Genomic DNA, 27,327 nt, shown 5'->3' with positions numbered 1-27,327 from the left:
TTGCTTTTATTTCGCTCAAGCACCACCACTCCACACGACACAACAGCCGCTCTAGCAGTGGAAAGTGAAGGACAGTAAACTCCAAGCATACATTTCCTACCTCCTCTTTCCATTGAAAACCACAAGTGGGGGGGTTCTAAATTCAATAAAGTGAAGGCCGTCCCCAGCAGGCAGGGACACAGAGAGAGAGAGGGGACGGATGGGGGAGATGAGGGGAAACTCAACTTAAGTTTCCACTGGGCCTTCTGGGCTCCTAATGCAGCCTTGGATGTAATTGGGTCCCAGAAGGCTGTTCATTATCGGGGCTGAGTGAGGCAACAAAACAGGGGTGGAAAGGAAATAAATGCCTCGCTCCACTCTGCGCCCTCCGCTCTGTCCCAGCGCCATTATGGGATTGGAGTTAATTAAAAGAGCAGTTGATGCCACTGTTTTCCTCATCAATCTCACTTGTGCTCTTATTACGTTTGTAATGACAGTGGGGCTTGTCCCGGTCTGCCACACAGCAGGGGAGAGGGGGAAGAGAGGGGGTACGAGGTATGAGGGACAGTATATTTCAGCAAATCTTTCTGTGGTCAACAACTAATACACAACATGATTCTTCTTCCTTTAATTCTCCCGTTGAGGATGTAAATTGGGGGTGGGTGTAGATACTGCAGCGCTGTGAGAGGACGACAGCCCTCTTCTTTATTCAGGGATATTGAGGCTGAAGACCAGTGGCTTTACCCCCTAATCCTGGAACTCCCATCCCAGTCACCTTGGAGGCCATTTTAATTCCTTTCATCATTACACAGACTTTCCCTGGAAACCTGGTAATCTTAGGTAATTAATGCTGGAAAATTCTGTGGCATGGTGTTGCTTGACCTCCAGAAAGCTTTTGATACAGTAGACCACCAGATTATACTCTACAAGCTAAGGGCCATAGGTTTTAACAGCATGGCAGTAGAGGGGCTCAAGTCGTATCTTTCAGGAAGGTATCAGAGGGTTGATTTCAATGGCACTTTGTCTAATGCCAGGTTAATCAGCTGTGGAGTACCACAAGGGAGTGTTTTAGGGCCTCTTCCTGTTACATATCAACGATATGAAATCAGCTTGCTCCTGTCAGCTTTTTTTGTATGCAGACAATTCAGCTATTTTGGTCTCACACAAAGACTATGGTAGAGACTAGGTAGCCAGCTTTTGCAGAACTGGAGGTTATCGGTAACTGGCTGTTGGATGGATAACAAGTTGTCTATTAATTTGGGGGAAACTGAGTCAATTTTATTTGGCTCTAGATTAGGCTAGGTAGATCACCACGCTTCAGAGTCATGGTTGGTGACAGGGGTTACAGCCAAGAACTGTGTTAGGCTGTGAACTTGACAGGTTTTTGACCAAGGAGGGCATGGGACAGAAAGTTATTGCCAAGGTGAACCAGAAAGTCAAATTTCTTGCCAGAAAAGCCACCTTTCTGGATACCTTGAAAATAGTTTCAACAGCCTTAGTGCAGCCTCACTATGATTGTACTACTGGTACAGTAGTTCCCCAAAGGTCGTTAAGAACAAACTGCAAACGGAGCAGAATAAAGTGGTAAGGGTGATACTGAATCTTAGCCCTCGTTCTCAGGTTGGCACTTCTCAACTCAGAGAACTCCAGTGGCTAACAGTTGATAAAAGGGAATGGTTGACTCACAAAATCCTGTATGACACAGTCCCCCTGTATCTAAAAAAGCTATTTTACTTCAATAAGGGACTCACGTTCTTATGCCATGAAGCAGTGCCACAAACATTGTGCCATATTTTCTACTTTAGTTTATTTAGTAAATATTTTCTTAACCTCTATTTCTTGAACTTGCATTGTTGGTTAAGGGCTTGTAAGTATGCATTTCACGCCGCATGTGACAAATAACATTTGAAATGTTTTAAGAGGTGTACTGGGGGAAACGTTTTTATATACGGCATTGGTAGAGTGGAACAAACTCTACCAATTAAAACACTCTTGCAGGGCTTGGCTGCAATAAAAACAGTTTCTGACAGTCATAGTTTAAAACACTCTTGCAGGGCTTGGTTAATAATGTAAACCACCCTGCTCTATTGGAGGGATTTTCTATGTGTGTATATTTGCCTTTTTGTCTACACTGAGTGTAAAAAACATTAGGAACACCTGCTCTTTCCAGGACCAGGTGAAAACTATGATCCCTTATGGATGTCACTTGTTAAATCCACTTCAATCAGTGTAGATAAAGGGGAGGAGACAGGTTAAAGAAGGATTTTTAAGCCTTGAGACAATTGAGAAATGGATTGTATTTAAGTGCCTTTGAAAAGGATATGGTAGTAGGTGCCAGGCATACCATTGTTGTGATTGAATAACATTTTGGGGTATACAGTATGTCTTGCTGGGTGTTTATGTATATTAAATTGGCAAATATATATATATTTTTTTAAAGGTGACACAAATGCATAAGGACTATTTCAGAATGTCAACCTATAGCCTGAGTGGCGGAGTGGTCTAACACACTGCATCTTAGTGCAAGAGGCGTCACTGCTGTACCTGGTTCGAATCCAGGCCCATAGGATCATCTGGATTTGGCCGGGGTAGGCTGTCATTGTAAATAAGAATTTGTTCTTAACTGACTTGCCTAGTTAAAAAAAATGTCTCATTAAAGTCCATTATAGCCACCTACTCTCAATCAAGCAGACTTGGGGAATTGAGAGTTTGAAGAAAATTTTCACAATCATCTTCATTTGCATAAGGGTTACTGGGAGAGAGAACTAAATTGACCAAGTAGAAATTAAAATTCAAAAGGGAGGATGCCTCCACACAGCATAGGCAGCAAGTTGTTGCACACCACTCAAGAAGGAATAATTCACAACAAAGCATCTCATTTTCATCTAGTCCTCCAAATGGTTGCCAACTAGAAAACAAAGATATCAAACCATGTCACCAGAAACACAATGACGACACTGGCACATCATTAAGGCTGTTTGTTTCATACTGGGTGTGACCTCAGAGGATTTTCATATGGCTTCAGACTCAGAGAGATCTACATAGCTCCTCCTCTTTATATCGAACACTCACAGCTGAGAAAACAGCATCAATTAATCAGTATTGCTTCAGTCTCTCTCCTCGCCCCTACTTGGGCTCGAACCAAGGATCCTCTGCACACATCGACAACAGCCACCCTCGAAGGATCATTTACCCATCGCTCCTTTAAAGCCGCGACCCTTACAGAGCAAGGGGAACAACTACTTCAAGGTCTCAGAGCGAGTGACGTCACCGATTGAAACGCTATTAGCGAGCACCACGCTAACTAGCTAGCCATTTCACATCGGTTATATATGTGGGTAAAATCACCAGGGAAGCCAAATCAGGGGGAAAAAAAGCACATTATAACCTGTGTTGAGATAATTGTATTGTTGCTCTATAACCTGTTAGTTCATATGCCTTGCCACTGTGATATAGAGGCCAAAGGCCGAGACAATAAGAAGACACAATGGCAGAATAAATTCAACCACACCTTTCTTTCATCACAAAACCAGAGAGCAACTGTCCAAGGAACATATTGCATGCAATAAACAGTTACATGACCTACAGCATGGTCAAGAAAGTTAATATTTTCGACATTTTCTGACTCCTAAACAACTACTGACATAGAACCATAGAGAGTTACAGCAAGTCGCAAAGAGAACAAGCGCTGCCTCCACTATTATTCCAGCACCATTTCAACATCATCTAATTACCTATACTTAGTCTAATACAGTGATAACTAAAAGAAACCAAAATTGATTTAGTCCAAGCTAAATATGATGTGGCTGTCAATGGTACTGATGTGTGTGTGTGTGTAAGTAGATTTATATATTTTTTTACTCACCCTACTAGTAGAAAGATGACTATGCCATCCTCCTCTTTCAGGTTGCCTAAACGGTCTATGACTCTGTCATACAGACTTTTAGTTTTGTTGTCCTTGGCTACCTGGCTAAAATGCTTGCTCGCTAGCCTAGATTCCTTTCATGGGCAACGATGCGCCGTGTCCAGCTAGTTAACATTAGCCTAACGTTACTACATCCGGCTGCATGTTTAACTTCCATCCTCAGGCCAAGAGCAAATGTATGAATTTATGGTTTGGATCAGAAACACATTTAAAATCATTGGCCAGTACGGAGAATTAAGTAACATCTCCATCCATGGCTAATTTAGGAAAGGGATGTTTTTAGCTAGCTAGCTAGCCACTGGAGGACAACGACACAAGGAGATGGAACAATTCAAAACGTTTGGCTTCTAATGTGATGTGAAGCCGAATCAAAACTAGCTTCCGTCAATACTTTTTTTTGGTACGACAGGACCATCCACAGCTGAGCTCAGTTTAGCTCAACGCTGATTAGATATTATTTTATTTACAAAAATATCAAGAGAGGCCAAATGCCCGCTGGCTTCCCTTGCATTCAATGCTATGAGTGGCAACAATGTCATACTCTTTTTGACCAGACAGCATAGATGGGCTACACATCAATCAAATCAAATCAAATGTTATTGGTCACATACAAATGGTCAGATGTTATTGATAGTGGAGCGAAATGCTTGTGCTTCTAGTTCCGACAGTGCAGCAATATCTAACATGTAATCTAACAATTCCACATCAACTACCTAATACACACCAATCTAAGTAAAGGAATGGAATAAGAATATATACATTTAAATATATGGATGAGCAATGACAGAGCAGCATAGGCAAGATGTTATTTAATAAAGTATATACATATGAGATGAGTAATGTAAGATATGTAAACATTATTAAAGTGGCATTATTAAAGTGACTAGTGATCCATTTATTAAAGTGGCCAATGATGCCTGTATGTAGGCAGCAGCCTCTCCGTGTTAGTGGTGGCTGTGTAACAGTCTGATGGCCTTGAGATAGAAGCAGTTTTTCAGTCTCTCGGTCCCAGCTTTGATGCACCTGTACTGACCTCGCCTTCTGGATGATAGCGAGGTGAACAGGCAGTGGCTCGGGTGGTTGATGTCCTTAATGATCATTTTGGCCTTCCTGTGACATCGGGTGCTGTAGGTGTCCTGGAGGGCAGGTATTTTGCCCCCAGTGATGCGTTGTGCAGACTGCACCACCCTCTGGAGAGCCTTGCGGTTGTGGGCGGTGCAGTTGCCGTACCAGGCAGTGATACAGCCCGACAAGATGCTCTCAATTGTGCATCTGTAAAAGTTTGTGAGGGTTTTTCTTCAGCCTCCCGAGGTTGAAGAGGCGTTGTTGTGCCTTCTTCACCACACCGTCTGTGTGGGTGGACCACTTCAGTTAGTCTGTGATGTGTAGGAATTTTTAACTTTCCACCTTCTCCACTGCTGGCCAGTCGATGTGGATAAGGGGGTGCTTCCTCAACTCCTTTGTTGTGTTGACATACAGAGATAGAGGGGCACTGTTTCTTTTGCCTGGATGCTTTCTCCAGTGAGATGCATTCATCCTTTTGTGAATTGAAGGAATTTTATGAAACACAGAGACTACATTTGCACACACTGTACATAGATTTTTCTATTGTGTTATTGACTGTACGTTTGTTTATCCCATGTGTAACTCTGTGTTGTTGTTTTTGTCCCACTGCTTTGCTTTATATTGGCCAGGTCGCAGTTGTAAATGAGAACTTGTTCTCAACTGGCCTACCTGATTAAATGAAGGTGAAATTTAAAAAATTATAATAAAAATAGACAAAATATAAATTATTTGGTATATATTTTTTCCTTGGTAAGAGCATGTGATGATGATGCAAGCATTGTGCAATGACAGTCGGCCCGGCCCATATTAACCTTTGGGAACTCTCGAATGTTTAATTATATGCCCTGACTTTCTCTGTATCCTACTCTTTATTCATGTCAAATATTAGCCTCTATCAGTATTGACTGTCAGTAATAACCACACATATTTAACTGGCAATTTGTTTGGAATAATACTGTGAACTTGTAGAAATTATAATGCCCTTTTAGTGTTAGTTGAAAAGGCGCCTGAAATTTCTGTATTTGGCTTGCCTGGTGACATCACTTAGTTAATAAACCAATAAGAAAGTTCCAAACCTCTCTGCCAATAACAGCTTTCCCCTCCCCACTCAGACAACTCCCAGACAGTCCTAGCAAAGTTCTTGTTTGAGAAATTGGTCTTTGCTAAGAAGCTATTTTAGTTTATTTTTTTACCATTTTAATTTAAATCAATTACAGTAAGGTACTTAAATCGTTACCCAGAAATGATTTGATACGGAAAAATATATAAAAAATGCTGCATTGAAACGGATGCATGGTGCAATACTTGGCGTATCATCACACAGTTCAATGGTCAGTCAGGTCAGCAATAGGTCAGGGTATACTATTCTCCCTATAATAATTATGCGCACATTAATATTACAACATTACCATGGGTTGAAGAACTGAATGTGGCCATTTTCAGAACGAATCCAACCACATTTTTAAAAAGTAATTATATATATATATATAGTGCTCCATAGGCTGCATTCTGCTGTTGTGCTGATCAAATTAAAATGTACACCGTATTTAAAGGGATTGCATTAGATAAATGAAGAGAAAAACTAATTGAAGAACAACTCCCTGATCAAATTGGTAGGCCGCCCAGTGGGTGTGTTTTCTGGGATTTAATACAAATGTATTCAGTGCGTGGAAGGGAGCCACACCCGCAAACCTCGTTACACACATGCATAGGGTAAGTCTGAATACCAAATACTGAGAAGTGATTAAATCAAAATGCGTAAAGAGGCATACATTTCCTATGTCTGAATTGGACCCTATGTGCTGGGGTTTAGTTGGGAATTCAGAGGTTGGGGAGTTATGCCAAGATTAGGGGTAGGGCTCAATTCCATACATATTGTGGAAGTTCAGCACTATAGGGCAATTACAATTTAAAGGCAATGTTCCTGCGTTAGCGCAGACTGCATTCACGGTATGTAGGCTCAATTGGAAATGACCTTTACATTTCACCTTTTAAATGGCCCTATAGCACTGAACTTCCGTAATACGGATCGAATTTAAGCTAAGGTTAGGGTTGTGGCTACACCGGTATGTGGGCATCAACTAGGGTTAGGATGAGGCTAGAATTAGGCTTGAACCGGGATATGGACATTAAGCTACGGGCAGGGTTGGAGCTAGGGTTAGGGTTGAACTAGCGGTAAAATATAAGGCTTGGGACAACACTAGCTCAGCCCTAACCCTAGCTTCAAGTCCACATCACAGTTAAACTCTTACACTAGCCTCAACCCTATCTATTGTAACGACCCTGGGTTTATAACCGCGAAAATCGACCCTGCCGCACGAGCATGCTTTTGCGGCGTAGTCGATAGCGCGCCGAAACTCGGGCTAGAAGGTCAAGGGTTCGATACCTGCTCCCTGCCTGTTTCATTACTGTCAGAAGTGATCGGACCTCGCATCCACGACAGTGGCTTGACCTTTGAGCGCGTTCCTGTAAGACGTAGAGTCGCAAGCTAGCGCGAGGACGCGCTCTTTGAAAGGAGGTAGTGTAACGACCCTGGGTTTATAAGCGCCGAGGGTTCGAGACCTGCTCCCTACCTGTTTCATTACACTATCTTCAAGTCCACATCAAGGTTCAACCACAGTTTTAATCATGCTTTAATCATTAATCATTTAATCAATCCTAACCCTAGCTGGCTGCAACCTTAATTTTAGCATAACCGTAACCTTGGTTTATCATACTTTTATCTTACTTTTCCTTTTGGACCCGTAAGGTGCTGAAGCTCAACTATGTCTGACACTCCCATTAACGTGGTGCAGGAGTCTGGCTCTGGGTAGCCTGGCTCAATTTAACCACTGCATATGTGAAGGGAAAATGTATAGCTAGTCAAATGCACGACTGAATGCATTTAACCCAACCCCTCAGAATCAGAGAGGGCTGGCTTAGTCGACGTCCAGAGTAGTTGTCTGGGGTCAACTGCCTTGCTCAAGGGCAGAACAGCAGATAGTTACACCTTGACGGCTCAGGGATTCTAACCAACGACCTTTCAGTTACTGTCCGAACACTGTTAACCGACAGACTACCTGTGTTTGTGTGAGGGGGATGCATTGTTTCTTTTGTTTTATCTGACAGGTTTACTCATCTAAGCTCAAGTTGTGTTCACTCTCCTATGTCAATTAAACGTCACCGCAATTTGATCTTCTGTCAGAGCTAGTGTTGAGCACCCGGGCCATATCTACTCTACTACACGGTGAAATCAGTCATGACCATTGCACTTCACCCCTATGGTCAAACATGAGGGAAAAAAAGCACAAAATGCCATGTAGATCTATGCTAGCTGGCTGGGAGAAACATTTAGAAAAGAGTAAAAGGGACACTGCTTTGTTTGGCCAAGGAGGGTCATCCATCATAATTAGAATTAGAAAGTGTCACCTCACCTTTCTGCCAGATCAGCGGCTGATTAAATATTCTCTGGCTGCAGCCAATAATTGAATTGTGTGTGTATGTGCGAGCATGTGTGTGTAAAACCTAAGGGCTGCTGGGAAAAGCAAAATTAATTACGCACAGGTCTGGCGCCACTAATGAGCTAGCAGTGACTATCTGCTTATTTATTCACATTGGTTGTTGGGCAAGGTTCACCATTTTCTGGCAGAAAAGCTGTTGGAACTGTAGTCACTACTAGTCAGACATTAGCAGGTTATATACAGGAAAACCTATCCACCTGTCAATCATTAGCAGGTGATTAGTCCGGTCTTTTACCTGTATGTAAACTACATGGACTGGATCAAATCCGGATCACAGAAGATCTGTGTTCAAATGTAAAAGTAATATCCGATTGAGCCGATGCAGTGTTTACCGTGAATGCAGTCTCTGCGAACAGTGCCTTTAAACGCAGATCTTCCATGATACGGATTGAATCCAGCCCTTTAAGCATTGATCATTAGTTCAGATATGAGGTTTATGGGATGGTTACAATCGGTATCGCATGATTGAAATGTAGGGCTGGATTCAATCCGTACCGAAGATTAGCGTTGTAGCCCGGTACAAATGTTACGATAATTTTCGATTGAGCAGACATGCTGTCTCCGCGGATACATTGCCTTTAAATTTCAAATCACGCCATAATGCTGATCTTCGACGCTACAGATTGATTCCAGCCCTTAAAGGCAATGCTCCCACGTTCATGGAGGCTGCATGTCGGCTCAATCAGAAATGACCTTTACATTTCAATTGCGCTATACCACATAACTTCTGCAATACGGATTGAATCTAGCCCTTAGGCTCTGACTAAACTAGTGTTTACTTTGTTTTACCTGTGGTGAGTGAATCAAGGACACATAAACCAACAGAGTAAAAAACAAGACCATTTATTTTCAGTTCCCAAAAGTAGTCAAGTTAAAAATTATACTTGCAAACCATGTGCTGGTGTTACCAGAACCTAATTTCACATCACAAAACAGAATCACTGACCACCAACAAGACAATAGTCTGTACAAAACTATACAAAGTCAATCTAGTACAGAGAATGAATGACTTCAGAATCAAGTCCACCGCTTGGAACTTGCTGAACCTGACTACTCAAGTGCAGGACATATCAGTCTGGGGTCCTGGGGCCCCCCAGGTGCACGTTTGGGGTTTTGCCCTAGCACTACACAGCTGAATCAAATAACCAACTAATCAATAAGTTTTGAATCAGCTGTGTAGTGCTAGGGCAAAAACCCAAACGTGCACCTGGGGGGGTCCCAGGTGTTGGCACGTTTGGGTTTTTGCCCTAGCACTACACCGCTGATTGAAAACTTAATGATTTCTGGGATCATTCACCCACTTGACTTGGAGAGGGGAATCTCAAGATAAAAATTGGTGGGCATTTTTAACACAAGGATCATGAGGCTGAGGCCGTCATGCGTTTCATCCAGGTTCTGACATTCATGTGTAAACGGTGAGAAGCTGAGGAATATTTTGCTCTTTTTTTTTTTTTTTTTTAAGTGAACTAGGCAAGTCAGTTAAGAACATTCTTATTTACAATTACTGCCTACCGGGGAACAGTGGGTTAACTGCCTTGTTCAGGGGCAGAACAACAGATTTTTACCTTGTCAGCTCCGGGATTCGATCTAGCAACCTTTTGGTTACTGGCCCAACGCTCTAACCACATGGCTACCTGCCACCCGTCAGTGCTTTGAAGGGCTAATGGGGTTAGGAAAAGCTCAGTTGCTAAAGCTTGTCCTCCAAACAGTTTGCATGAAGGGTTTGTTAAGGTAGCTCCAGATATAAGGTCTGAGACACTCATGCCACAAGCACAGTTTGGATAATGCTTCAGTCAGTGAAGGGGCACTTCACCATGGCACAGGCCATTTGCTACACACAACATACAAATGATACAGAGGTCAGCCAGTTGTACAATGTGAAAATGATCTCTTGAAGGAGATTTGAGAGGGACATGATGAAATTGAAAAATAACTAAAGAAAATCGGGCAGAATTCATGAACACACGACACAGTACTACTTCTGCCTCCTCTCTCTACTCACACTGAATGACATACAGCCCAATGAACACACTATGGGATCAGACTAGTTTGGACCAGCTGTCCACTTATGACTGACAGCACAATGCAGCACTACTTAAACACTAGTAATGGGGGGGGTCTATACAGTTACATATCAGGATATATTGTTTTGACAATATCGCACTAGTTGGCTGTACCTGCACAAACGCCAGTATTTTTCCTTCATATCTTGTTCTCCGTCTTCTTTTGTATTCAGAACTTTTATTTCCATGACTGATCAAAACTCGTTTCTCATGGATCTCTCTCATCCCTCTGCAGAAGATATATGGTGAGCAATATGTTTGGAACATCAACTCAATCACAGTATCGAATCGCAATACATAATCGCAATGCACATCGTATCGGCACCAAAGTACCATGCTAATATCGTGTCGTGAGGTCCCTGGCAATTCCCAGCCCTATTGAACACAGTTTATATTGATAGGGAGAGACTACCATCAAGAAAACAGCCCCTTGTAGGGTACAGCAGCAGATGGAACAACTAAACATTTCCCGCTTGGACACTGTAGCTAGTGAACGATTATGATAAAGGCTTTGACAGATTTTCAAGGTATATCAAATACTCCTTAAAGACGATACCTTTTCAATGATGTTTCATCATTGTGTTTATATTTTTTTACAATCACAGACATAGAAAATACTGCATTCTAACAGCCTTACATCTCTGCACATAAAAATGGAACGAAGCTATGTGGATTTGCTGACAGAAAAGGTCTTTTATGGGAGCCTCATGCCTTATACAAGTTCTACCTCTGCTGGCCTCTGTCTGAACTGCGGCTGGTTCCAGACAATAGGAGGGGACAGTGTTCCAAGGCCTCTCAGCAAGGCTCCTCCAGTGATGGTATGGTACACATACAGGTGATATTTAGTGGGGAGTTCAAGTGTTTAACTTTTAACAGAGAAGTACTAGAGCCCAAAACGAGCTGGGGTGCGCTTTGGGGTCATGGGTGCTTCCTCCTTCCTTCCTGGGGTGCAGATTTTCACAGCCCTATTGAGACAAAAGAATAAACAATTGGCAATAAAAATAACAAAAGATAGCAAGTTTTTTAACATTTTTATGTCAAACATAATTGGACAGGCTCGTGGTGAGGGACAGGCTCACGGGGAGGATAGTAATGGAGGGACAGGCTGACAGAACACTCTATAATTAATCTTTAATTACAGCAGAGCAACACCCTGACACTACCCAGCATTCTCTCCTCAGCCCTCACACACACCAGCAATTACAGCCATCAGGTCATAACCCAGTCCTTCCCTTCATCCCTAAGTTCTGACGTAAAGCTTTGAGCCCACTTATGAGTATGGGTGGTGGGGGGTTGCTGAATGACAGATCAAAATGTGTAGTAGAAGTGTTTCATGGGGCCCCGGCACAGTGAGGGGATGCTTGTGTTCACAGGCAGAGGAGGACAAAAGCAGCTGAGAGCCAGCCATGTTTATTATCATAATTCTGAGGCCTTCACTCTCTAATCTATTCCTTAATCCTCCGTGTTTTAATGTGATTATTTTGGAGAATGGCTGACAGACACACAGACTGATATAGAAATACATCTGCTGATTCATTAACAATAGTGTTATTTCTCTCCTCCCAAACCCATCTATTTTGTGAGCCTTGTGGAACGAACGGGTGCGAAAAAATGTCCTTTCTAATTTGAAAATTTACACTGTCTCCTTTTTCCCCTCTGCTGTGGCACCATTTAAATTGCAGCAGTAATGGGGGTCAGCAAGGAGTCAATATTATTTCTTTTTGTCTCGTCTGGAGGGACTGGAGGTGAGAAAAGCTCATCATGGAAAGTGAGAGGTAGAAAAGACAGAGGATAAGAGAGAAGGAGAGGCAGAGAGAATTAGAGAGAGATGGGTAGAGAAGCAGCTAAATTAACCAGTTTCTACGACTCGGAAGGGGCAGATTCTGGAAAACTAACATTGTTTCCCAATGACCCCCATTGTAAAAGAGCAAACTTCAAAAAAAAAAAATTGTTATACAGAAATAACAAAATATGCAGAAAAGCTGCTGCTGTTGTTCAATGTACATGTAGCCAGGTCAAAAATCACAACCTACGGTTCGCAATGCTCCCACGTAGGGAAATAGAGCCTGCGAGAAGAGCCCTGTGGACTCAGGCTACTCAGAGTGGGAAATGTAGGGACGCGGTGTCCAATTAGGCTACACGTAGCTATGTGTGTAAAAAAACATTTAACTTGTTAAGTACAGTCTGTTTGTAACTCCACTCACTACTTGTAGCTGTATAGTCTGTTGTTGACCTGGCTAGCTTAATGTCCTGGTTGGTAGGTAGCTAGCACTCACATGGCTAACGTTAGCGCCGTCATGAAATGGGGCATGAGGGAAGCTTTTCAATATTAAGTTTTTCTAAGTAACGGGAACGCTTGGCAATGTTGAAAAGTAATCTTTAGATGTACTTTTCTTAAATGTAGCTTTGTAATTGACTAAAACAAGCAGACAGGAAAATTGCTTTGAAAAAAGGTCAAGATTTTGCTGTGAGCCAACTGGGTAACCAATTGCTGGTTTCCCCACAGGTGGGTGGGGCTTCGGCGGTCTTTTTAATAGCGACTGGGACTAGTGTCAGAGTGAAACCTCTCTGAAGAATAGATGAAGATAGATGAGTGTATACCTGACGCTGCCCACGTTACTCTTCCTGTCCTGATCCTCTCTCCTGCTCCTCAGTTGATGCTCCGCCAGAGACATCTCCTCCTCCATGTTAGTGATCTCCTCCTTGGCCCGCCGCCGGTTCTCCTGCACAGAGAGAGAGAGGAACAGAGGGGTGAGAGGAGAGAAAAGGACAGAGGGAGGAGGAATTAACCATGAGACGTAGGGAGGGAGGAAGTAGGGCCGAAGAGCTTACCATCCTGCTCTTCCCTGCCTGTTTGACGCTGTAGAACATGGGCCCCAGCTCAGCCAGCCACTCCCCATCCACCGCAGTCACACACTGCATGTACTCCTACAGAAGGGACACCAAACAACACAGGTTACAACACAGTAGCAGAGCTAGAAGGCTGATATATATATATATATATATGACAGCTCTTTCTGGTGAGTCAAGGTGTAGAACATCATCTCTGAACAGTCCAGATCATAGCGTAGCTGTGTGGAGACTGGGTCTGTTACCTTGGTGGTCATGACCAACTCGTGGTAGGTGATGTAGTCTGGGGTGTAGCCCATACCAAACAGAGAGCTGGTGGGGTGGAGGTGGCAGGGCATGCCTGTCCTCACGTTCACATACTCCCCTATGCCTTTCAGCTTGGCTGCCTGGTGGAAGTAGGCAGCACAGATACACTTCCTGATGATGTCCCAGTCTGAGCCACAGGACACCAGGTTCATCCTCTGCTGCACCATGATGTCTTTGAGCTGGGAGCGCACCTCGCGCACCTGAAACACCCACCACACACAGAGACACGTTAGCTACCGGAGAACCAACACAAGAGGACATTGAATACACATTGCTCAGTGTGTGACTATTGTGACGCAAAGTGGTAATCAAGTGCATTTCGATCCTAAGCCAGGGAGACTGGTCAGAGAGGGTAAAGGACAAGGGCGTGGTCTGACCTTTCGCATGGCCTTGGTGTGGATGAAGTGTTCGTTGCACCAGATGCTGGAGTAGTTGTTGTTCTTCCACTGCAGGTAGACGTTCAGGTAGGTCAGGTGGTCACTCTCTGGGACAGAGAACTTCTCCCTCACCTGGTCACTCTCCTCCTCACGACCCTGGAAAGGTCAGGACACAGAGGAAATACAGGGGTCACACAACTGCCCAGTGTGTAATGTGAACTTTTCTTAACAGAAACCAACATTAGCAACACATTAAGACATGAATCGGTTGGTGATCTCAATGACATCTACCTTAGGCCTGTAGAAGATGGCCGGTACAGACAGCATAGAGACGATGATGAGGATGTCAGCACTGCAGCCCATGTCACATGATACGATCAGCATCTTGGACAGAGCCGGGTCCAGAGGGAACTCCACCATCAGCCTCCCAGTGGGCGTCAGGGAACCTGAGGGTGACACAAATCATTTACGCACTTCCTGTCTACAGACAGAGGAGAAGGGGAACACAATACAGGTGACACCTTCCTGTGTTGACAGTGGAGGAGGGTTGTAAAAAATATTTACATCAAACTTTGCCAGCTCTGATTTAAATGATTACATGACAGACTATAAGGAGCTTAGAGGGAAAGTTCAGAGGCAGAACAGGCTATATTGGCCAGGTAAACCTTAAATCAGAGATGATCTGCCGTTAACACACCACACAGGCAAACGTCAAAAGTCCTCCACAGACACCAAATCCCCTAATCCCCAGGGATCTGGCTCAGATGACAGAGATGAGACTCAGCCAGTCAAATCTAACAGAGGATAAAGCACTATGCAATTACTCCACTACCTACACCACAGTGCTACCTAGCTCTGTACTTTACGGTGTGCAGTGCATGTACATACCATTACAGCAACCTATTGACTAGTTCCATCATCCAAGTCTCTCCTCACACATGTAGTAGTTATTGTTAATCTGTTGGCTGTATTGCTGGTGGGGAACACATACTTATCCCACCCTATTTTAACCTTGTTTTCTGAGATCAATTATTCTATTTGATCAGTTTGTACATTTAGTGGCCTAGTCTTGAGTGATGTGGTCCAGGCCAGGGCAGAGACCCACCTGTGTTGTCCAGGGCCCCCAGGATCCACAGCTGGTACATGGAGTTCAGCATGTTGTCCTCAGGCGGGGGGTCCATGAAGTGGAAGAGCAGCAGGTCCTGGACCCCCAGGGATTTGAGCAGCAGCACCACGTTGGCCAGGTTGGTCCGCTGAATCTCTGGGATGGTGGTGGTCAACATCTCATTCTTGAAGGCGCTCTGGGTGTACAGCCTGGATGGACAGAGAAGGAGAGATGGCGTGACAGAGACAGTGGGGAGGTTATTGAATCATCTAGCAGACGCACCATTTTTCTAAACGCACAAATGCTCCATAGAGTGACAGGTCTGGAGACGCTGTCTTCACCACCTGGTTAAACCCGCTCTGCATGGCACCGATATGATTTCACACCATGCTCACACCTGTAACAGTGGCACTGTGATTGAGAAGCCTCCGTTTCCATGAAAGCTGAACGCTCCCCAACTGACATTTAGAGAAGGGCAAAGAAACAGGCCTACTGCACATTGAACATTTAACCAAGCTACTTATGAGGTATTTACTATCCAAACTATTTAGAGCAGCTCCCATTGCTGCTTCAGACTGATAGGTCTGGCTTAACAAAGCATCTCTCAACCATTTCAGTTAGTGGCTAATCCCTCTGAAGTGCATTATGAGGGAATGATCGGTGTTTGTTTACGCCGGGTTGTGTGAATGTCCTCGGGGCTGGAGATGTGCGGTGTGTTGGGTGCAGTCAAAGCTAAGAGGTGCTTTGAGTAGCAGATTCTCCACACAAGTGGAGTCACCCAGCATGGCGCACACACGTCACCTCCCGCCCCTCCAAACGCCTAGGCCCCACTCACTCTAAAGCTCCACTCCCAAATTGATTCTTCACAGATCTGTGCGTGTGTGTGTGAGGGGGGTAATCTTGGTAGAGGGCGCTTTTATAAAATTCCCAGCTCATTTACAAGGCAAAACAATCACGTGTCTGGTGTGTGTGTCACCATCTCCCTCAACTTGGGGAAGTATGACAGATAGGAGAAAGGTTATGTGAAATCTCAGAGAGAACAGGCTTTTGTGTCAGATTTTCCCTGCTGTAAACAGAGTTAAACTGCATGAAATCCCGTGGAGATTAGGATTCTCCCTCCCTCCCAGCCTCTGATGGCTTTGAAAGCAGCCCGGCCGCCTTGCAGATCAGAGGCCTGGACAGCCCATCTGAGGGGAGCTCTGATGTGCATCAGTCAGAGGATGAAACACCGGCGGCGGCATTACACACAACAACAACACACACACAAGCTTCAGATAGACACCCGTTTCAGCACGGCTCACTATACAAAAGGATGCTAACGTTTGTATCTGGCTTTCTACCTTTTTGGTGGATAGGAGCGGTTGGAACGAGATAGCAGGCAGAGTGAGGAGAATTGTGTAATTCAGCCTGTTTATTCCTGTATCTAGGCACCAGATAGACATGAAAGGGGGATGATATGGCTGATCTAAGTTTTAGTTCCAGACTGCTTCAGTCAGGTGTAGGAGTACTGAAGTATCTTTCTAGAAGACAGGACACTCTTGACAGACCAGTGTCAGCCATGTGAATACTACTTCCTGCTAGCCCTGACTGGAACACTCAAACATGACACCAAGGTGACACCTTCAAATAACTGCCTTTCATTACACCTTCATTATGGCTCCATACTTCTCTACCACAACTGGAGGACAAAGGAAGCCCTCTGGAAACTGAGGAAGGTGGGAGGACTGCACATTTGGCGTGTGAGACTGGTTGCTTGTGAGTATGTGTGTGTGTGTAGACAGTGACTTACCTGTAACACTGGCCCGGCCCTGTACGTCCTGCTCTGCCCGCACGCTGATTGGCGTTAGCCTGGCTGATGGGGTACACCTGCAGGGCATCCATGCCAATGCGAGGGTTGAACACCTGTCAAATAGAACACATCAGCATCAAAACACAGAGAAATACTATCCTAACATGGCTTGTCTATATCATTTGATAGTCTGGGGAAGGTAGTGAGGGTGACAGGGTACCTTGAGTTTGCAGTATCCAGCATCCACAACAAACATGATACCATCCACAGTCAGGGAGGTCTCGGCAATGTTGGTGGCAACGATGCACTTCCTCACACCATCAGGAGCCTGGCGGTTAGAGAACACAACAAAGACATTACCCACACGTCACTTTACCAGTAAGGAGGACGAGTTCTTTGTGTTAAGTATATGCATTCCGACTACCTAATAGCAAGTATGCTTGTGTACAAAGGATACTGCAGTATGTTAAGAGTTCCAACTGTACATGTTAGTGTAACAGTAACTGGGTGTTATTGGTTACCTTCTGGAAGATCTTGGCCTGGAGGTCAGAGGGCAGCTGGGAGTAGATGGGCAGTACAGTCAGGGGAGGGGCGCTCTCCAGATCTTCCAGACGCTCCACAATCTGGTCTGACGTCACCTCGATGTCCTCCTGGCCAGGCATGAAGATGAGGATGTCTCCCCCCATACCACTAAGGTGGATCTGTAGGGCCTGCTTCACTGCTGCCTCCACATAGTCTTCCTGGGGAGTCTGCACAAACACACAACACTGTTAGAATACAAAGCAACCACACACTACCTCGGTACAAATAACAGTAGTCTTACTCCATGACTAAACCGGGCCCGCGGCTGCCATTCCGCACATTATCATTTTGTCGATCCCCACCAGAAGCGATGTTAAAAGGTTAAAATACCAAAACCAACTGTGAATCAATTATATACATTTCGGGGAAGGTCAAAACACATGAAACATTCAGCTAGATAGCTGTTGCTCGCAGTTTATCCAGGGATGTTATTTTACCTGACATGCAAATGGTCCTCTTTTTAGCTGGTTCTATGTACATTTACAAATTAGTGTGTTCCTCTACTCTGACGATTAATCTACAGACAAAAGTGAAACCAAGTTAGTTTTTTTTAGTTATCTTTGATTAATCTCTCCTTGTTCGTCTTTAAAGCACCCACGTGGGTTTGTATCTTTGTGAAAACCAATAAGGAGATGGAAGAGGCGGGACTTGCATTGCATCGAGCATCTGAAATAGAACCAAGTAGTGTGGATGAAATGATTGACAAACATGCATGTGTACATTTATTTTGCAGCGCCCGCCCACGAAATGTGACCGGTCTAGTCAGGTTGTAAGTCATTATACAAATGAAATGCCTGTGTTGAAACAAATAATAATACATGGATGTTGAATGGAGAGTTGGACACAATACCTTGCTGAATAAGATGTCTACAGGGAATGTTCTTCCTGGAATGTGGAATATGGGAACGTTGCCGAAAAATGCAGCAAATTTGTCAGAGTCCATGGTGGCTGAGGTGACTATCAGCTTGAGGTCAGAACGCCTCGATACAACCTGGAAGAAAAGGACAGAGACAGAGAGTTCTACTACTGCTTACAAGACAACCAAAGCCTCTGAATAAAACATATGCATGCAAAAGAATCACAATTGAATAACATCCTGTAACAGTGAGCTGTAAAAGTGTCTCTCTGGTCTAGCAGTCTAAGCCACTGTCCCTGGAACACATATCACTGCCAGTATGAGTTTGAATCCAGCCCACTGCTCTTTCAGCACTCTCTCTCCAACCTTTCAGCTCTATATTGCTCTATGCCAATAAACATACAAAATACTTAAAAAAAAAAAAAAAGGTGTCTCTGACCTCTCGTAGCAGGCCGAACAGCACGTCTGTGTTGAGGGAGCGTTCGTGGGCCTCGTCCATGATGACAGCACTGTAGTGGTCCAGATCGGACTCCCTGAGAGACTCTCTCAGCAGGATGCCGTCTGTCATGTACTTTATCACAGTCTTCTCCGACGTACAGTCCTCAAAACGGATCGCATAACCCACCTGCAAAGCAAAAAAATAAATGGTTTAGTAGTGAACTACATATATTTACATTCCACGTATGAATTACGGCATTCAAAGGACAGTGCTACGGATCAACCAAAGAAACGAGCTGGCGAGGAGAGTTCCATGACAAGTTGTAGAATGGAAGCGGTGTACAATCTCTGAATCACCACTAGATGGCAGTGTTGCACAATATATGAATACAAGCGTCAACTCTATAAGGAGAAAACCAAGACAGCACCATGACTCACCAAAAATTGACCTCTATAAAAACAGTGAACATTGATATTTGGTGGGGGAAAAAAACACTTCTGTTCTGGGGTAGTTCCGTCCCTCCCTCTTCATTGCAGTTCATAAACTCTTGCCAGGTCTGTTACACTGGGTTAACTGATAAGACTAGTTATCTACTGCTTTGACTGATCCGTAGATCACTGTTTCTAATATCTAGTTAATGTTTGTCTAGTGGCTCCTCCATAAGCCAGCTGAATGCTCACCTCCTCTCCCAGGTTGCTGCCCAGCTCCTCGCTGACTCTCTTGGCCACGCTCATGGCTGCCACTCTGCGGGGTTGGGTGCAGCCCACCATGCCATAACTGGTGTAGCCGTCCTCGTGAAGGTACTGGGTCAGCTGGGTGGTCTTCCCACTGCCCGTCTCCCCCACCACGATCACAATGCTGTTGTCCCTGGACAGAATCACATCACAACCAATAACATTAGAATCCTGATGGGACGTTCAACCTTACGAAACTGTGGAAACATGAATAACAGCTTAAGAAAACAGATCCGGAAGTGTATTTGTCAATGATTTACAAACGCTGTTTAACATTACCTAAGTTACCATTAATGTGATCATTCTCTAAACAAAGGTAAATCACATATGAACATTCTGACTTCACAGCCCCCAACTCCCCCCTTCATTGCCATACATGTCTTATCCTACACCCTGAATGAAAGCCTGCATCTGGGGTAAGGCTGGGGGTGATGTCCCAGGACAGCCAGGCCGGGTCCAGTAGAGTAGCTACCTGATGATGTTGAGCAGCTGCTGCCTCACAGCGAAGATGGGCAGATACTGCCTCTGCTCCAACAGGGTCTTCTTCTTAGCAAACTCACTGCTGGCCTCACTCTTATCTTTCATGTGGTCTGCAAACTTCTGATCCGTTCTGGAGGGAAGAAGGAGAAGAGACAGAGGGAAATAATGAGGTCGTTCTTGTCACAACGGATGTTTAATAAACATTCAAAATGGACACAAAATAAGCCTTTAGTAAAGGGCTTGTTACCTGTAGTCCACCTTGCCATCCTCGCCCACTGGCTTGCCCCCAGAGCTATCCCCGTCCTCTGTCTTCTTGATGCCCATAATGTCACCCAGCTTGGTACCTGCCAGCTCCCAGTGTTTCTGTTGAGCCTGAAGAAACAATCAAAATGACAGTCAGATATTCAGCCAGTAACCATACCATCAAGTACTGTATAGATGTTTTAAACATTGCCTACCTTCTTGCGTTCCTTCTGCTCGCGGTGCTTGCGGACCAGCTGGCTGCCCTTGCGGGAGATGATGGCCATGTCAGAGGTGGCGTCTTTCACAGGGATGACAGGCTCCGGCTACAGCACAGAGAGACATCAGCAACAGTATCCTATTCAGTACACAGCAATTCTGATAGTAAGTCTACTAGTTATTACTCAGCCAGTTCCAAAAACTTAATCAGCAGACTCTTACAATCCCTCAACAAGCCTGCAACAGCTCTCCCCCAATGGCTCAGACCTTAAAAATATATACACTCCCCTACATATTTGGACAGTGAAGAAAGAAAAAAATATTTGTCTCTATACTCTAACATTTTGGATTTGAGAACAAATGATTTATGAGGCGACAGAACAGAATGTCACCTTATTTACATAAGTATTTCAGACGCTTTCCTAAGAACCTCGAAATTTAGCTCAGGTGCATCCTGTTTCCATTGATCATCCTTGAGATGTTTCTACACCTTGGAGTCCACCGGTTGTAAAAATCAAATTGATTGGACATGATTTGGAAAGGCACACACACCTGTGGCGTGCACTGTCTCACAGTTGATAGTGCACGCCAGAGCAAAAAGATTTAGAGAAGGGTACCAAAAAATGTCTGCAGCATTGAAGGTCAAGAACACCGTGGCCTCCATCATTCTTAAATGGAAGAAGTTTGGAACCACCACTCTTTCTAGAGCTGGCTACCTGGCCAAACTGAGCTACCAGGGGAGAAGGGCCTTGGTCAGGGAGGTGACCAAGAACCGATGGTCACACTGACAGAGCTCCAGAGTTCCTCTGTGGAGATGGGATAACCTTCCAGAAGGACAACAATCTCTGAATCACTCCACCAATCAGGCCTTTATTGTAGAATGGCCAGAAGGAAGCCACTCCTCAGTATAAGGAACATGACAGCCCACTTGGAGTTTGCCAAAAGGCACGTAAAGGACTCTCAGACCCTGAGAAACAAGATTCTCTGGTCTTATGAAACCAAGATTGAACTCTTTGGCCTGACTGCCAGGTGTCACGTCTGGAGGAAACCTGGCACCATCCCTACGGTGAAGCATGGTGGTGGCAGCATCTTCATGCTGTGGAGATGTTTTTCAGCGGCAGGGACTGGGAAACTAGTCAGGATCGAGGGAAAGATTAACGGAGCAAAGTACAGAGAGATCCTTGATAAAAACCTGCTCCAGAGTGCTCAGGACCTCAGACTGGGGTGAAGGTTCACCTTCCAACAGGACAAGGACCCTAAGCACACAGCCAAGACAACACAGGAGTGGCTTCGGGACAAGTTTCCGAATGTCCTTTAGTAGCCCAGCCAGAGCCCGGAGTTGAACCCAATCAAACATCTCTGGAGAGACCTGAAAAAGCTGTGCAGCGACGCTCCTCATCCAACCTTACAGAGCTTGAGAGGATCCGCAGAGAAGAATGGGAGAAACTCCCCAAATACAGGTGTGCCAAGCTTGTAGCGTCATACCCAAGAAGACTTGAGGCTGTAAATCGCTGCTAAAGGTACACCACAAAGTACTGAGTAAATGGGCAGGAATACGCATGAAAAAAAGTGAATAAATTTGCAAACATTTCTTGCTTTGTCATTATGGGGTATTGTGTAGATTGATGAGGGGGGGAAAAAACGATTGAATCAATTTTAGAATAAGGCGGTAACATAACAAAATTAGGTAAAGTTAAGGGGTCTGAATACTTTCCGAATGCACTGTATATTTGGCCTTGTTATAGGTTATTGTCCTGTTGCAAGGCAAATTTGCCTCCCTGTGTGTCTGTTGGAAAGCAGACAACCAGGTTTTGCTCTAGGATTTTGTCTGCGCTTAGCTAAAAAAAAACTCCCTATTCCTCACCAATGACCCATAACACGATGCAGCCACCACCAACCATGCTTGAAAATATGATGATTGGTACTCCATGATGTGTTGTGTTGAATTTGCCCCAAACATTTCTTTGCCACATTTTCTGTTTTACTTTAGTGCCTTATTGCAAACAGGATGCATGTTTTGGAATACTTTATTGTGTACCGGCTTCCTGCTTTTCACCCTGTAGTTACTCCACAATACTACCCCAACTGACCATGTTAATGATCCATCCTCAATTTTCTCCTATCACAGCCATTAAACTCTGTAACTGTTTTAAAGTTACCATTGGCCTCATGGTGAAATCCCTGGGTGGTTTCCTTCCTCTCCGGCAACTGAGTTAGAAAGGACACCTGTATCTTTGTGTAGTGACTGGGTGTATTGATATGCCATCCAAAGTGTAATTAATAACTTCAGTATGCTCAAAGGAATATTCAATGTCTGCTTTTGTTTTTTCTTACCAATCAACCAATAGGTGCCCTACTTTACGAGGCATTGGAAAACCTCCCTGGTCTTTGTGGTTGAATCTTTGTTTAAAATTCACTGCTCGACTGAGGGACCTTACCCAGATAATTGTATGTGTGAGGTACAGAGGTATTCATAAAAAGATCCCGTAGAACACTATTGCACACAGAGTGAGTCCATGTAACTTGTTAAGCACATGTTTACTCCTGAACTTATTTATGCTTGCCATAACAAAGGAGTTAAATACTTTTTGACCCAAGACATTTCAGATTTTCATTTTTAATTAATTTGCAAACATTTCTAAAAACATAATTCCACTTTTACATTATGCGGTAGTGTGTAGCAGTGACCCAAAATCTCAATTGAATACATTTTTAATCCAAGCTGCAACAAACAAAATGTGGAAAAAGAAAAGGGGTGTGAATACTTTCTAAAGGCCCTGTGGACAAATTCACTTATAGTGTATTCAATTCTGTGAAAGTTTAGTATTTGGTCCCATATTCCTAGCAAGCAATGACTACATTAAGCTTTGACCCTACAAACGTGTTGGATGCATTTGCAGTTTGTTTTGGTTGCGTTTCGGATTATGTTGTGCCCAATGGTAAATTGTGTCATTTTGGAGTCACTCATTGTAAATGAGAATATGTTTCTGAACACTTCTACTTTAATGTGGATGCTAGCATGATTACAGATAATCATGAATGAATCGTGAAGAAAGAGGAGTGAGAAAGTTAGAGGCATAAATATCATTCATACCCCCCAAACAATGCTACCCTCCCGTTATTGGTAAAGGAAAAAAAACACGAAGCAAATTTAACTTCTTTAGGAAAACTGCCCTAATGTTAGAAACAATCATCATTACGGTCACCCAGAGTCATATTTATTTATTTTCCAAGCTATAGAACATGATATTTTACATACAGCAGTTTTTTAAAGGACCTAAGAGAGTCGTTGTGTTTTCGTTTTTGCCATGGAAAAAAATATTGCGACACTGGTATCGTCGGAGCCCTAGTGTCGCCTCACAAAACATTTGATCTCAAATCCAAAATACTGGAGTACAGAGCCAAATTAAAAGTTTTAGCTTCTCTGTCCAAATGAATAGGTAGGGGAGTGTTAGTCATTTCATTGGCCCATAACATGCTATAATGATGCATTACCTGCTTGGTGAAGACTATCCTCCCGTCCAGGAAGGGAGGGACCAGGTTGTGAACCAGCAGGTGGACCTTGGCAGCGTTGTCCTCCTCAAAGTCATCATCCACCTCCAGCCTCTGGACCACTCCACTGGTCAGCATACGGTTAGTCTCCCAGCGCTCATTATCCTGGCAGGAGGAACACAACATGCATCATTAAACACACACACAAAATTCTAATCCACTGATGGTAATAACGATCAAAACGATAACTAAACAGGCTACATACACCCAGGGCTGGAGGTGGTCATAGAGTAGCAACACAGTGCCATACCTCATTGATCTGTCGTCTCTGGGCAGAGATGCGTTTCTGTGTCTGCTTCTGCAGGATCTGCTCTCTCTTCTTCACATAATCCTCAGAGGTGGAGGTCAGTGGGTTGTGGAACTCATCATAGCCTTCGTCCATCATGTACCAGTCTCTGTCCGCTTGCTGCAACACCACAGGGCAATAGTCAATACAAAGAAATGTGCATTTATGAATGTTGGGAAAGCTATTCATTTGTGTTATTGCTAAAACTCCACATGTCCACACACCTTCTGGTCCTCTTCCCACTGCTGCTTCTCATCATCATTATCAAAGGCGATGCCATCCTCTCCTTCATTCTTACCTGGGGCACAGAGACACAATCCACAAACATCAGCAAGCCTTATCAGAGCATTAATAAGAGCTCAAACGTGACTGGGGGAAGACTGAGAGGGGAAGGAGGGGCTTACCTTTCCCACGGGACAGACGAGGAGTGGAGCCCAAGTGCTTCCTGTCATTGGCCCATTCGTTGTACTTGTATGATGGGGTGGGAAGCGGCGTGTCATCAGGATACCGGCCTCTGACTGACCTGGGAACAGAAACAAGAAAAGTTCATTTAAAAGCTGAAAATAACAAATGTCTAATAGCCACAGAAAATGTGTCTTTTAATAGTAGTATAAAACCCAGTTAAATTAACATACGAGTGTTGAGCTGCAGTTGCTTACTTGTCCTTCCTCTCGCTCTCCCGTCCAGAGCGGGGGCTGCGCTCCGACCGATCAGACTTGTCAGAATCCTTGTGTGAAGGGGCAGGAGAGGGAGATTCCCAGTGGGAACGGCGTGAGCTGGCATAGCCACTGTCATCCTCATCCCAGCTGGTGCGCGAGGGAGTGCCATCTGATTCAAAGGGTATGAGGAATGGAGGGAGAGAGAGTGCTTAGTGTATTTTAAGCATGACCTAAGGACCTTAAAGAACTGCCTATCCGGGGGTGAGGCAGGGTTACTGACCTTTGGGGCGTGTCTGGGGCGTTGGAGGCTCCTCTCTCTTGCTACCCCGGCTGATGCGTTCGGAGGACCAGCCTTCTCTCTGTGAGCGCTCACTCCTCTCACTGCGGTCTCCACGCTCCGACCGGCTGCTGCCGCGGCTGTTACTGCGCTCCCGCTCATCTGCCATAAAAACAGTTAGTCATTACTTCAGTTACAAATACACAACAGATAGAAAAGATTGCTATTGCCTGAATATTAACATTGTGCATGCAGATGTATACATTTTTTGCTCACCTCTTTCACCCCTTCGATCTCTGTCCGTATCTCTGATCCTCTCTCTGTCCTTCTCCCTCTCTCTGTTCTTGTCCTCTTTGGAGGAGGCATACATTCCATGCTCACGCCGGTCTTTCTCCCTCTGCTGGTGTTTGCGACGGAACTCTTCGCTGACCCCTCCAGGGTTAGAGGGTGTCTCTGAGCCAGTCACACGGTATTTCCTGCTGCTTTATGAAACATAGAATAAAGTGTCAGTAAGACAACACTGCATGCATGACATCAGTTTAGATGTGATCTCTTGATAGGGAGAGAGTATGTATTCTATGCCACTACGAAAAGAGGCTACACTAACTCAAACCAAATCACTTCAAAACATCATACCTCTCTTTTCTACCACCTTGGTCCTCCTCATCTTTGTCTTCTTCATCAGACCCAGAATCACTTTTCCCTTCCTCCCAGTCCTTGTAGGAGGACACCTTGGATTTCTTGTTATTCCTGTCATCGCTGTCAGCCTCAGCCTGCTCCTTGCCCTCTCGCTCCTTTCTCTTTTGAGCTGCCAGCAGATCCAGGCCCAGGAGAGAGGTGCGTGGAGTGGGTGCACGAAAGACATGAGGCTCTACTGCTGCACTCTTCTTCTTCACGATCAACCCGCAGACCTGCGCAGTGGGGTCACTGCCCTCCAGTCGGTGCAGCGACGCATCATCCTCCATGGTCTCAAACAACTGTCTGGATTGGATACCAAATTTTTGGGGAGATTAGCCAACTATTAATTCTGTAACGTTACATATGGAAATTACATTAAACGAATCGATCCAAAGTATACAATTGCGCCCGAATAATTCACGGGATGTATTTTAGATTGCTACAGTAGCTAGCTAGGTACGCAGCTATTTAGTCACTACTGTAGCTACACTAGCTACTTATAGTATATTTGTTACTACTACATCTAACGCCAATGAACAAATGACAGACGTGACTTCACTGAGATGCATGTGGACTTCTCATTTTACCCTACCCCCAATCTAAGCCTCAACCATTGAGAGTTAAAATGCATAGGTGACCTTAAGTTCAACTTTAAGTAATACTAAACACATTAACATTATATTGTTTAAGTAGCTATAGTACCCAGATAGCTAACTGGATATCGCTCAGCCAATGAATTAATTAGCGAGCTAACTATTACGTTACAAAAAGGAAATTAACTAATAGCTACAACTATACACCTGATATTACAGTTGTCAAATCCCATTCATAAACACCGGCTTGCTTACCTTAACAATAGGTGGTGAGTCTATCAAGATCCTGACACGCTAGCTAGTATGTTTTAAGCGAGCTAACGTTAGCTAAACCTGCCACATGTATTTATTGTAACTCAAAAAACGAACTTCAATTACATTAACCCGAGTTACTGGGAAAATACCATTCATGTAAGTACGAAACTGTGCCACCCACTTGAGATGATTCAAACCATTATGAAATAGCTATTATCTTTTGTAAATAATGCGTTTTATGTTTACAAAGACAGAAGTCGCCATTGCTATCCCACAATTCCACGGGATATTCCTAAAAAAAACTTTATTAAAATGATTAACAATGGACAATCTACTTTCTTCCTGTGGTTTTCTGGCAGACTAGTTTCATATTGCTGCAATTCGCAGGTTGGAGTACAATTTGCACCTTTTTGTCACAAAAAAAGGGAAAAACATAATGGGGAAAAACTTCAATTGCAACACCATCTAACCCTGCACTTATACACTATCCCCAAAAATCCACCACCCCATCCCACTAC

The 27,327-nt window shown here is 44.1% G+C and overlaps 1 protein-coding gene across 2 annotated transcripts; it reads right to left on the bottom strand.

Moving 5' to 3' along the window:
• Positions 1-9,296: 9,296 nt before the first annotated feature.
• LOC115112223 (pre-mRNA-splicing factor ATP-dependent RNA helicase PRP16-like) lies at positions 9,297-27,086 on the bottom strand. 2 transcript variants are annotated; one of them, XM_029639138.2, is made up of 26 exons: positions 26,810-27,086; positions 25,920-26,264; positions 25,560-25,765; positions 25,287-25,445; positions 25,007-25,175; positions 24,752-24,870; positions 24,572-24,645; positions 24,312-24,467; positions 24,005-24,166; positions 20,509-20,616; positions 20,298-20,422; positions 20,043-20,180; positions 19,517-19,703; positions 18,837-19,022; positions 18,392-18,532; positions 17,481-17,708; positions 17,180-17,287; positions 16,960-17,072; positions 15,171-15,379; positions 14,357-14,511; positions 14,066-14,221; positions 13,628-13,888; positions 13,365-13,460; positions 13,134-13,255; positions 9,677-11,497; positions 9,297-9,552 (listed from the first exon to the last, which is right to left on the bottom strand). In XM_029639138.2, the coding sequence occupies exons 2-25, from the start codon at positions 26,246-26,248 to the stop codon at positions 11,416-11,418; spliced, it is 3,789 nt and encodes a 1,262-aa protein (XP_029494998.1). In that variant the 5' UTR covers positions 26,249-26,264; positions 26,810-27,086; the 3' UTR covers positions 9,297-9,552; positions 9,677-11,415. The 2 variants fall into 2 exon arrangements, with proteins under 2 accessions (XP_029494998.1, XP_029494999.1); XM_029639139.2 differs by having other exon boundaries at positions 25,560-25,762.
• Between the last annotated feature and the right edge of the window lie 241 nt (positions 27,087-27,327).

This window comes from Oncorhynchus nerka, linkage group LG28 (assembly GCF_034236695.1).
Source record: "Oncorhynchus nerka isolate Pitt River linkage group LG28, Oner_Uvic_2.0, whole genome shotgun sequence".
NCBI lineage: Eukaryota > Metazoa > Chordata > Actinopteri > Salmoniformes > Salmonidae > Oncorhynchus > Oncorhynchus nerka.
Note: the sequence above shows the minus strand (reverse complement) of the source record. Positions and strands in the feature narration are given on the sequence as shown.